The sequence below is a fragment of the Tetrahymena thermophila genome, assembly GCF_000189635.1.
Source record: "Tetrahymena thermophila SB210 genomic scaffold scf_8254750, whole genome shotgun sequence".
Classification (NCBI taxonomy): domain Eukaryota; phylum Ciliophora; class Oligohymenophorea; order Hymenostomatida; family Tetrahymenidae; genus Tetrahymena; species Tetrahymena thermophila.
In genome coordinates, this window is record NW_002476510.1 from 5,150 (window position 1) to 18,532 (window position 13,383).

Sequence of the window (13,383 nt, forward strand, 5' to 3'; positions counted from 1 at the left end):
AACCTTTTGAATTTAGAAGGATAGTTTTAGAAATAGCTGATAGACCGCTAGTTCAGATTAATTCTTATTAAGAATTTATATACTTGATCAGATAAATGCATAATCAATAAAATAGCCCAAATAAATGTCCCTCATAAGCAATTAGATTTAGCAAAGAATTATTAGCTTATCTAAAAGTGATTAGAACATTCTTGAAATCTAGTTTTTTATTTTAAAATATCAAAATAGTATAAACGCAGATTAGCAAAGAAGATAAAGTACGCTTATATAAAGGATTTACTTAAAGCATATAAAAAATGCCTATTAATTATAAAAAAGTCAAGAGAAATCCACTAAAAAATGTAAGTAAATAATTTCTATATTTGCCACTAAATGTAATTTTTAATAACTATACTTAGCATTAAAGACATTATACAAGACATTCAACATATTTTACTTGGAATAATAAGGATCAGAGATCAAGTAGAATTTAGAAGAATAAAGCAGAACAATTTCTTTATAAAATGTAAAGTCAAATCAATTTAAAAAAGCAATATTTCATATTACAAAATTGCCAAAATGTTAGAATGATTAAAAGTAATTACTCATATTTATTAATTTTAATAGCAATTATATCTTAAATTTATCTACCTATGTATTTATTTTTATGTCTGTCTAATACATTTTTATTTGCAGTTGTAGTTGTTGTCTTTCTGTTCTTAATCAAATGATTTAATTATATGTTATTCTAATATAAAAATTTAAATTTATATTTTGTATTCTTTTTGGTAATTAAGTATAAGCTTGCTCAAGTGCGCATAGCGCCTAAATATTTTAAGCCCTTTATTATTAAATTAGTATCTATAAATATATATAAATATATGAATTCGGAATCTACTGCTCCATTAGGTGAGAAAAAAAAAATATATTCAATATAGTTTTATCAGTTTTTCATTTTTTCTCTTTTTTTAAATTTGATAATAAACAAGATATTACATTTATGTGTCTATTTATTATATAATGCAATTAATTAATTTTACAAACATAAATGTTTTAAAGATATTAGTTATTCATTATATTTTCATTATACTCTTAATATAAATTTGCTGATAAAGAATTAATTAAATATTTTTTCTTCATCTATCTATCTATTAATTAATATAATATATTTAATTTTAGAATCAAAAATGTTAAGTTATTTTTAGATATTAATGATTCATTATATTTTCATGATTTTCTTAAGATAAATTTGCTTAAAAATAATTAATTAAATATTTCGTTCATCCATCCATCTGTCTGTATATCTATATATTATATAATACACTGAATTAATTTTACATTCATAAATATTAAATTTGTTTTAATATTAATTATACATTATATATTCATGATTTTCTTAAGATTTGCTTATAATAATTAATTAAATACTTCTTCATCTGTTTGTCTATCTCTCTATTATATATGCAATTAATTAATTTTAGAGTCATAAATATTAAATTCGTTTTGATATTAATTATTGATTATATATATTCATGATTTTCTTAATATAAGTTTTGCTTATAAATAATTAATTAAATATCTTCTCCCAAAAGTAATTTTATTAAGAAATAGCATAATTAGCAAGAAAAATGAATTAGATCTAAAGTATCCAAGATCTTAAACTCAAATAAGAGGAATTCTTCATCCTATCTAACAAAAACTACAGAAGCTGCCCTAGACATCCTGATAACTGGATTGTTTCGTTAAGCACTAATCCTAATTCTAGCCAATTCATTCAATGCGCTGAGTGTTTTTCTGAGAATCCCAATTAATATTATTTGAATTTAGTTGGACTTATTAAGGAAAATGAAAAAACTGTTTTTAAGAACTACCCAGTTTATGGCGATAATGAGCTTTACGAGAAACTTAAGCAAATCTTTGAGGCTGATTGCTCTGTTGATGGATTGTTATCTAAAATTTCATCTTTTTTCTTAAACTTAAGAAAATAAATCGACCAAAAAATAATACTTAAAGAAGAACAGATGATGAGCTAAGCAAAGTCATTATGGAGCTTAAATGAACAGGTAATTATTTAATATAATAAATTAGCCGAAAAGGAATAGCTTAAGAATATCATCACCAATTTCAAAGATGACCTTGACAAGTAAAATGAGCTTTTTAAAGAATTATTCACTCGAATTTCTACTAACTAGAAAAAATATTAAGAAGAATTGAATGAAAAGATTGATTTCTTCGAAACTTAAAAGTCAATGATTAATTTTGAAACAGCAGAAAGTATTAATTAGAATATTGTGCAATTAATTGATTCAATTGATATGTTTGTTATCAAAAACTTTGAAGATCTCAAAATTGATAATTCAAAAGAAAAGTTAGAATTGTATGAAAAAGATATTTAAACTAAAGACAAAAATGAAATGACAACAAGCTAGTTAATGGCTAAGCTAATTAGCAATAGATCAAATTGTTGCTCGCAGGAGTTAACTAAAGAGCTACAAAAAATAGTGTTCAAGTTATCAAACAGCATTGATAGAGTTGACATTAAAAACCTTTTAAATGAAGATTTGTTGGAATTGGAATTTGATAAGATGAATGATGAATAATTTGATTTAATTAAGGACTTGTCTAGATACTTCATTACAGTAATATTTCAATATTAATTTTATGTACTTCATATCAATCAATCTTTAATAACTTCATAATTACCACCCCAAAATAAATTTTAAATTTTCAACGTTAAAAGATTATATTATAAATTATGATTACTAAATTTTACAATTTTATGTTAATAGGGTAAATAAGAATTAGATGAAAGAAGTGACAATAAAGATAAATTAATTAAATTAATATCAAATAAATTTAATTTCTGTTCAGAATAATTTCTTAGCAATTTATCAGCTCAGTTTGATAGTTTCCTTCCTATAATTAACAAAATTAACTTCAAAGATTACTTACAACCTAACAAGACTCCAATAAATGCAGATTTTCTAAATAATTTGTAGCTTTTAGAAATTGCAGATCTTGTTTAAAGATTAGAAACTTCAAATAATAACTAGAATTAGAATGATATGGATCAAAATCTATAAAATTAATAAATAAAGATAAAGCAATAAAAACTGATTTCACTTTTAGAAAACAAAACAAATTATTGTCATGATTATTTTATTTAAAATGCAAAAAACTCTATTTAGAAATATTCATAAATTATCAATCATTTATTTTTAAATGTAGAAATTTTCAAAGAAAATAAAAGCTAAACTATTGATTTTAGCAAACTTACAACTAAACAAATTGATAACTTAGAATAATTAGCTAATAAAATATCTTAACTTACTCAATAGTTTGGACAAGCTTACTACAATAGTACCTCTCCTATTTTTGTCTAATAAATTAAATCAAATTATTTTTCAAAATAATTAGGAAATAATAAAGATATTGAATAGTTACTTGTAAATTATCCAATTTTTGAAACTATAAATTTACCTTAATTTAATATAGAATTTATCAAATCAAATTATGAAAGTAGTTAATAATTAATTTTAGAAAAAAATAAGCTATTAGGCTATATAGTAAAGCAACCCAAATCATTAACAGGTTAAATATTTACTAGAGATAAATTAGATCCTAACTTAAATTATATTTTTAGATGTAAAGTCAACTAGAATTTAAATTGTAATTATTTATGTTTTGGAATAATGAATATGTAAGAAATACATAATAAATTTTTATTTGGAGAAAAATGTTGCTTTCGCACGAGTGACAGTGGATATGGTTTAGATAAAATATTAAAAGGAAAAAACTTATATGAAGTGCGATAAGAAATAAATGAATTAGAAATTAGAGTTAATATTTCTAAGAGAGTTGTATTATTTATGGACTATCCAAAATATTAAAATATAAACAAAGTTGATGAGTCTAAAATAATATAAGACAAAAATTATAGCTTTGGAATATATTTTTCTACTCCAGGTGATGATTATAATATTGAAATAAAAACATTATTAATTGACGATAAATATTTAGAAAACTTTGATTAAAAATGATAGAAATCAAGAAAAAAAATATAAGAATTATTGTATAAAATGAATTAATTGTTAGATAAATTTTAAAATAATTAAATTTAAAAAATAAAAAAATAGATATTTAAAATTATAAAGGTTTTTATTTATTTAATTTAAATATTTATATTATTTATTGCAAGTATTTTTATTTACAAAACTTAATATTTTATAACAGCATTTTAGTTTTTATTTTACAACTTTCAAATTTAATCTTATTTTTGTGAAATTAATTTAAAACAAATAATTTTTACTTAAATTATCAAAAATATTTAATTAATAAAACAATTTAATAATTTATTCAATTTATTGTAAAAATATTTTTCATGTTTTATTTTTATATCTTTTTTCAAAACTTTAAATTGAAAAATAAGTTAAAAACTTTTTTACATTTTGTTATCCTTAATTTAGTTAAAACTTGTAAAATTAATTCATAAAATTTGTAATATAATTTTCATATTTTTGATTGTTTTCTATTTATTTATGAGTGTTTCATCTTTTCTCTTCTTTTTTTATTGTTTGATAATAAACAAGATATTACATTTATGTGTCTATTTATTATATAATGCAATTAATTTTACAAACATAAATGTTTTAAAGATATTAGTTATTCATTACTTTCTTAATGTAAATTTGCTAATATGTATTAATTAAATATTTTTTTCTTCATCTATCTAAATATCTATCTATCTATTAATATAATGTATTTAATTTTAGAATCAAAAAAGTTAAATTCGTTTAGATATTAATCATTCATTATATTCTTAATATAAATTTGTTAATAAATAATTAATTAAAAATGTTTTCTTCTTTTATCTATCTATTAATATAATGTATTTAATTTTAGATTCAAAAATGTTAAATTCGTTTAGATATTAAACATTCATTATATTCTCAATATAAATTTGCTTATAAATAATTAATTAAATATTTCATTCATCCATCCATCTGTTTGTATATCTATCTATTATATAATACAATTATTAATTTTACAGTCATAAATATTTAATTTGTTTTAATATTAATTATTCATTTTTTATTCATGATTTTCTCAAAATAAGATTTGCTTATAAATAATTAATTAAATATTTCCTTCATCTGTCTGACTAATTATCTATTATATAATGCAATGAATTAAATTAATTATTTATAAGCAAATCTTATATTAAGAAAATCATTAACATATAATGTATAATGAATATCAAAACGAATTTAATATTAAATATTTTCTCCCTAAAGTACTTTTATTAAGAAATAACATAATTAGCAAGACAAATGAATTAGATATAAAGTATCCAAGATCTTAAACTCAACTAAGAAGAATTCTTCATCCTATCAAACAAAAACTACAGAAGTTGTCCTAGACATCCTAATAATTGGATTGTTTCATTAAACACTAATCCTAATTCTAGTCAATTCATTCAATGCGCTTAATGTTTATCTGAGAATCCCAATTAATATTCTTTGAATTTAGTTGGACTCATTACGGAAAATGAAAAAACTGTTTTTAAGAACTACCCAGTTTATGGCGATAATGAGCTTTACGAAAAACTTAAGCAAATCTTTGAGGCTGATTGCTCTATTGATGGATTGCAATCTAAAATTTCATCTTTTTTCTTAAACTTAAGAAAGTAAATCGACCAAAAAATAATACTTAAAGAAGAACAAATGATGAGCTAAGCAAAGTCAATATAGAGCTTTAATGAACAGGTAATTATTTAACATAATAAATTAGCCGAAAAGGAATAGCTTAAGAATATCATTACCAATTTCAAAGATGACCTTGACAAGTAAAATGAGCTTTTTAAAGAATTGTTCACTCGAATTTCTACTAACTAGAAAAAATATTAAGAAGAATTGAATGAAAAGATTGATTTATTCGAAACTTAAAAATCAATGATTAATTTTGAAACAGCAGAAAGTATTAACTAGAATATTTTGCAATTAATTGATTCAATTGATATGTTTGTTATCAAAAACTTTGAAGATCTCAAAATTGATAATTCAAAAGAAAAGTTAGAATTTTATGTAAAAGATATTTAAAGTAAAGACAAAAATGAAATGACAACAAGCTAGTTAATAACTAAGCTAATTAGCAATAGATATAATTGTTGCTCTCAGGAGTTAACTAAAGAATTACAAAAAATAGTGTTCAAGTTATCAAACAGTATTGATAGAGTTGACATTAAAAACCTTTTAAATGAAGATTTATTAGAATTTGAACTTGATAAAATGAATGATGAATAATTTGATTAAATTAAGGACTTCTCTAGATACTTCATTACAGTAATATTTCTATATTAATTTTATGTACTTCATATCAATCTTTAATAACTTCATAATTACCACCCCAAAATAAATTTTAAATCTTTAACTCAATAACTAAAATTTAATATTTAACAAAGTTTATTTATTTTAGATAACAATAGATAAGAAATATTCCATTATTTTTAATTTTAAAGTCTCAAAAAAAATTGAGGCTGTTATTGACCTTCCTAAATTTATGAAATTTTAGTCATAATCAGTGCTTATAATTGCGAGAAGGAAAAAATTTTTTAGAAGATAAGTTTTAATAGAGTGAAATGCCTATTTAATTTATAAAAGGCGAAATGTAATATATCTTAATAACATAATAAATACAGCTAAATAAGCTTAAAACTGCTTTATTTTTGAGTTTTTAGAAAGCTTTAAATTCGCAAAATGTAAAATTTGAAATAATAGATACCGTATATTCTTATAACATGTCATTTTTTTTGAAAAAAATAAATTTTGAAAATTTTTTCAAACCTTAAAAGATTATATTATGAATTATGATTACTAAATTTTAGAATTTGATGTTAATAGGGTAAATAAGAGTTAGATGAAAGACGTGACAATAAAGATAAATTAATTAAATTAATATCAAATAAATTTAATTTCTGTTCAGAATCTTTTCTTAGCAATTTATCAGCTCAGTTTGATAGTTTTCTTCCTATAATTAACTAAATTGACTTCAAAGATTACTTACAACCTGACAAGACTCCAATAAATTTTAGCAAACTTACAACTAAACAAATTGATAACTTAGAATAACTAGCTAATAAAATATCTTAACTTACTGAATAGTTTGGACAAGCTTACTACAATAGTACCTCTCCTATTCTTGAATAATAAAATAAATCATAATTTATTTCAAAATTAATAGGAAATAATAAAGATATTGAATAGTTACTTGTAAATTATCCAATTTTTGAAACTATAAATTCACCTTAATTTAATATAGAATTTATCAAATCAAATTTCAGAGATAGTTAATAATTAATTTTAGAAAAAAATAAGCTATTTGGCTATATAGTAAAGCAACCCAAATCATTAAGTGGTTAAATATTTACTAGAGATAAATTAGATCCTAACTTAAATTATATTTTTAGATGTAAAGTCAACAAGAATTTAAATTGTCAAAATTTATAATTTGGAATAATGAATACGTAAGAAATACATAATAAATTCTTTTTTGTAGAAAATTGTTGCTTTCACACCAGTGTCAGTGGATATGGTTTAGATAAAATATTAAAAGGAAAAAACTTATATGAAGTGAGATAAGAAATAAATGAATTAGAAATTAGAGTTAATATTTCTAAGAGAGTTGTATTATTTATGGACTATCCAAAATATTAAAATATAAACAAAGTTGATGAGTCTAAAATAATATAAGACAAAAATTATAGCTTTGGAATACGTTTTGGTGTTCCAGGTGATGATTATAATATTGAAATAGAAACATTTTTAATTGACGATAAATATTTAGAAAACTTTGATTAAAAATGATAGAAATCAAGAAAAAAAATATAAGAATTATTGTATAAAATGAATTAATTGTTAGATAAATTTTAAAATAATTAAATTTAAAAAATAAAAAAATAGATATTTAAAATTATAAAGGTTTTTATTTATTTAATTTAAATATTTATATTATTTATTGCAAGTATTTTTATTTACGAAACTTAATATTTTATAACAGTATTTTAGTTTTTATTTTATCAATAATTTTAAAAAATTATAAAAAAACTGTAAATTTTATTTTACATAGAATTAATTATGGTAAATAATTATTTAAATTCGTTATAAATGAATATGTTGTTTAAATTTTATGAATTGTATGCAAATATGAAAAATTAAATAACAAAATATACAAAATATCTTTTAAAAATCATAAATTTAATTTTTTAAAAATTAATCTTTTTAACTTAAGACACTTGCTTTTAATTTTCAATTTTTGTGATTCTTCAATTTGATTGAGGCTTTAAATTATTTTAACAAAAAATAAAGCAATAAAATAATAATGTAAAAAATTAAAATGTTAATTAAAAACTAAAAACAAAAGTAAAATTAATTGATTAATAAATTAAAAATCTCAAATAAAACAAAAAAAGAATCAATATAATTTGAGTTTAGGATTGATATTATTAATTCATTTTTTATGTAAATAAAAAATCTTATCAAAAATAAACACTTTTACGTTAGATCTAGTATCAAAATTTAAAGATTTATGGAGTCTTGTAAAACAGAGCATAATTCTAATGCTCCAATAGAGTCTATTTAATTGTATCTATTTATTTTTTCAACAACAAACGAAATATAATTATTTTAATTTTAAACTGAAAAAATAAATTTAATAAAAATAAAATCAAGAGAATAAAGTAAAAACAACACTAATAAATAAATAAACAAAAATGAAATAAATAAGGTTTTATTTGTATAAAATATATTTAAAAACAACTCAATCAGACAAATAAAGTATTTTACTCAAGATTTAGATTTAAAACTAAGATCTTAGAACATTTTGCAATAGCAGAGCACAAGTCTAATGCACCCTATGCACATATTTGATTGCAGCTTTTGATATATTCATGAGTTCAGAGGAATATTTTAATTAAATAAATGAAAAAATAAAAAGCTAAAAAATAAAATTTATGAATTGAAAATTTAAATGTTTGAAAAATAAATAAGTACATTTAAAATATAAAATAAAAGAAATCAATAAAATAGTAAATAACTGTATTTTTATTGCCTTAATTAATTTGATATAAAAAAATAATTAAATCTAAAAAATTTAAGCTATTTATTTATTTATACGAGAGATTTAGTTTCAAAATTGAGATACTATTGCTTTTTGCTAAAGCAGAACCTAGACCTGATGCACCCTCGTCATCAATTTAGTTATCACTTTTTATTAATTCATTACAAAGATTTTTTTGATATAAAAAAATTTTTTTTAATGCTAAAAATCACAAATAAAATTTACAAATAAATAATTAAATTAGAAACATCAAAATAAATTAAAAATTTTACCTTAGATCTAATGTTAAATTAGAGATATTGTTGGATTTTGTTAAAACATTTAATAATTCTGATGCAGCCTATGAACCAATTAAATTATCACTTTTTTTATGTTTAAGCATACAATAAAATATTATGAAATAATAAATTGTAGACATGAAAAAGTAAAAGTAGAAAATTGAATGATATTTGTAAAAATTAAATTTAAGTATGATTAATTAAACTTGAATAAAAATAAAAAAATTTAAGTAAAAAACTAATTAAAATATTATTATAGTGAATTATTTTTTTGTAAAAAATAACTCAATTAAAAAAAATATACTATTTTATTTACTAGAGATTAAGTGACAATGCTGATATATTAGTACATTTTGCCAAAGAGTTGCATAGCATTAACGCACCTTATGAGCAAATTGAGTTGTAACTTATTATATATTCAATATAAATTTATTTCTATATACCTTGAATTTTCATTAACTAAGGACGGTTGACAAAATATTTTTTCTAATAAATTGATTAAACTTAATAAAAATTTTACCTTAATTTAGTTAATGAGAATGCACGATAAGTTTAAAATTTAAAGTAAATGATATTTAAAGAAGTAAATTCAATTTTTATTAAACAATTAAATGACAAAGCCAAGTAAAAAAAATAAACTTATTTTTACATGAGATATAGAGCCAAATTTTAAAGGCTAGCACAATTTATAAAAGCTTAACCTAAATATTATGCACCAAATTCACCAATTCTATTATAACTTTTTTAAATGTTTTCAAAAATTTTAGTTTTAATTAAGCAATCTGAAGAAATATTAAAAGACTAATGCTAAAATTAAAAGAACACTCAAAAATTAGCAAAAATAAACTAATTAATTGAAATTTTATCAAAAGATAACAAAAAATAAACCTATTAAGCCAAAAGAAAAAAGATAATATTTTAGGTTTAAATTTACATTAAAAAAGACAAATAAAAAAAGATAAATAAATAAATTTTGTAATTTTACCTAAGGTCTAGAGTCAAGTTTGAAAGGTTTTTGAAATTACTTAAAGCAGAACCTAAAGCTAATCCACCCTATTCATCTATTAAATTGTCACTTTTTATTTGTTTGAGGTTAAGTTTATTAATTGATATGAAAAACAAGTAGAAAATTGTGAAAAAAAATCAAAAATTTAATTCACATAATAAATTTAAATAGAAATAATTAAAAAAAATAAGTTTTGTTAAAAATTAAATTCAAATAAAGAAAAAATAAACTAAGTTAAAATTGAAAGTGCTAATAAATAATTAAAAAAAATATTCTTAAAGAATTAATCAAAATAAAAGTAAAACAGTAATAAATACTAAAGTTTCAGCATCAAAATTGAGATATTAGGACAACTTGCTAAAGTTAAAACTAAATCTTTTGCAGCTAATGTATCAATTTAATTGTAGCTTTTTATATATTTAACATAATATTATAAGTTAACTCAACAAAATATTAAACAATAAAAACAAACTTAAATATCAAAGCTTAAAGGCAAATTTGGAAAAATAAATAAATAAAAATAGAGTTTCTAACACATAAAAAGGAAAATAGAAATAAAAAATATAGAGTAGGAAGAATTCTTTATTTGAATGGCAATTCATTTTTTGTAAAAAATTAATTACATTAAAGAACTCTTCTTTCTACTCAATTTTACCTTTAAAATTTTATGTTTGTTAAAATTTCCTTAAATCATCTAAACTAAATTTAATTAGTTTTTGAAACATGCTTAATAACCAACCACATCAATTTTCCAATTTAAAAAATTTGTAGTTTAAAATAAGCAATAAGCCACACACCCATACAAACTCTAATTATTAAACTAGTAAACTCAAGAATAATCAAAATAAATCAGACAAAAATTTATTAAACAAATATTTTTGCTTTAAATTAAACTTGTATAAAATAAAAATCTTTTTATACTCAAAATTCAGAGTCAAATTTTAGAGATTCTAGCAGTCTGCTAATTCAGAGCCTAGACCAAATGTATTTTGTGTACCAATTTAATTGTAACTTTAAAATACAAAATATAATATATGACTAGCTAAATTAAATAGATCAAAAGGAAATATAAATCAAGCAAAAAACAACAATTTGAAAATCAAAAGATCTTCTTCAATCCAAAAAATAAATAAGCCATAAATTTTAGTAAAATGAAAATTAAAAAGAAGAGTCTTATTATTTTAATAAAAGAAAATAAAAAATTAATAAAATATTATTAACCTTAGATCTAGATTTAAAATCGAGAGCTATTTGCAATTTTTTAAAGCAGAAAATATTTTTGATGCACCTGTTGCTCCAATCTTATTTTTGCTTTTTATGTATTCAAAAAGAGTTAGTTAAGTAAGACCAAAAAATAGAAGTTAAATAATAAATATTTACAGCAAGCAAAAGAAAAAATGTCAAAAAGAAATAAATGAATAGATTATTTTCTTTAAAATTAATTTGTAAAAGATAATAAACAAATAAACTATTTTTACCATAAATTGAGCATTAAATTTGAGAGAAAGGTGCAGCTTGCTAAGGTCGAACATAAAATTGATACATCCTTAAAAAGAATTTTGTTGTTACTTTAAACATTTTAAAATAAATTTATTAGTTAGAATGAAATAGATGCTAATTAGAGCTATTGCAAAAAAAATTTAAAACAAGCAAAAATGAGCAAATAGACAATAAAAAAGAGAAAGTAAAACAAACTATGAAAATTTTTGATGGCAATAATTCAATATTTTTTGATCAGAAAAATTAAAAATAAATTTTATTTTAATTTACCTAAAATTAATTTCAAGATATATATGTTCTTAAAGTGAAGAACTTAAAAGCTTTTTTTTTAAATAAAAATAAAATTAAATATAGTTAATAAATATTAAAATTATTAAATTACATCTTCTAGTTTTTCAAAGTATTTTTTCTGTTATATCATTTTTTTTTGTATTCTAAAATTAAAATTTATCAAAATTTTCTTTTTTATAAACTTGCATTCCAAATTAAATTTTATCTAATACCAAAAGGCTGTTTTTGAATAAATAAACAAATAAATTGCAAATATTTTTAAATTAAGAACAAAAGAATTTAATAATCTGAATATTTATCGTTTTATTATTAATGATATATTTATTATATATAGATTAAATATTTTAAGTTTTAATATAAGAATATAATAATCCCATTAAAATAGAAGCTTTCTATTGTAAAATTTATATCTTTTTAAAAGGTAATCTTATATTTTTATTTATAAAATATGCTAGTTAGTATCTATTTTTAGTTTCAAAGTTATAAATAATTTATAATAAATTGTATTTTTTAATAACATTTAGTGTTTTGATGGGAATATTATAGTTAATATTTTTTATATCCCATAAATTCTCATACATTAATTAATATGTTTTTTTATGGAAGAGGAAAAAGAGGATATTTGTAAATTCTCTAGTAAAAATAATTTATATTATTTTTAAGTTTTAAATTTTTAATTGAATACAATAAATAAATATTTAAATATTTGAAAAAAATCTATAAAAAAAGGAAAGCTTTGAAAATAAAATATGAGTTTCGCAATAAACAATGAAGCAATAGCTTTAGGAAAACAAAAATTATTTGATTATTAAATATGTAAAAAAAACATCTGTCTTTCCATTCTAAAATATCTGATAATACATTAATAAGAATACGAAGTTCCTTCCAATTCAATTCATTCATTAAATTTATGAATTAAATAAAAGAAATAGGAATTAAAAGTACATCTTTTTGATATTTATCAAAGCTAAACAATAAATAATATATTTACAATATCTCTTTAATTTTTTTATTTAAGTTAAGATAATAAAGATTAATTAATTGATTGATTAATTAATTAATTAGATGTGAATAAGTAATAGGTAGGTATTATTAAAACTCATAGGAAAAGAATAATATAATATTCAATGGTCTTCTTTATAAGAAAACTTAGAATCTATAAATAGTTATTTTATATTACATAATAAGTGTAAAAGCTAAGATATCTCATAATAG

The 13,383-nt window shown here is 19.7% G+C and overlaps 4 protein-coding genes across 4 annotated transcripts in view; 3 read left to right on the top strand and 1 right to left on the bottom strand. All coding sequences in view use genetic code 6, as the record gives it.

Annotated features, from left to right (window-relative positions):
• The window catches only part of TTHERM_01480590 (hypothetical protein), a gene marked incomplete at both ends in the record, with an annotated part of 755 nt that extends 668 nt beyond the window's left edge, over window positions 1-87 (top strand). Inside the window, one exon of the mRNA XM_001010905.3 lies at window positions 1-87. This exon is cut by the window's left edge and continues 169 nt beyond it. Coding sequence (XP_001010905.3) covers window positions 1-87 — 87 coding nt within the window.
• Window positions 88-1,607: 1,520 nt separating this feature from the next.
• On the top strand, window positions 1,608-4,019 carry TTHERM_01481590 (von willebrand factor type A domain protein; the record flags this gene model as incomplete). The annotated part of the gene is made up of 2 exons (XM_001010906.3): window positions 1,608-2,618; window positions 2,769-4,019. The coding sequence occupies 2 exons, from the start codon at window positions 1,608-1,610 to the stop codon at window positions 4,017-4,019; spliced, it is 2,262 nt and encodes a 753-aa protein (XP_001010906.1).
• A 1,290-nt stretch (window positions 4,020-5,309) lies between these two features.
• TTHERM_01481600 (kinase domain protein) lies at window positions 5,310-7,841 on the top strand (the record flags this gene model as incomplete). The annotated part of the gene is made up of 2 exons (XM_001010907.2): window positions 5,310-6,320; window positions 6,879-7,841. The coding sequence occupies 2 exons, from the start codon at window positions 5,310-5,312 to the stop codon at window positions 7,839-7,841; spliced, it is 1,974 nt and encodes a 657-aa protein (XP_001010907.2).
• Window positions 7,842-9,656: 1,815 nt separating this feature from the next.
• Window positions 9,657-11,945, bottom strand: TTHERM_01481610 (cyclic nucleotide-binding domain protein; the record flags this gene model as incomplete). Its single annotated transcript, XM_001010908.4, has 7 exons — window positions 9,657-9,777; window positions 10,021-10,110; window positions 10,357-10,446; window positions 10,695-10,784; window positions 11,299-11,388; window positions 11,599-11,688; window positions 11,856-11,945. Coding segments are annotated over 7 exons (660 nt in total), but the record flags the coding sequence as incomplete, so codon positions are not given.
• Window positions 11,946-13,383: the final 1,438 nt, after the last annotated feature.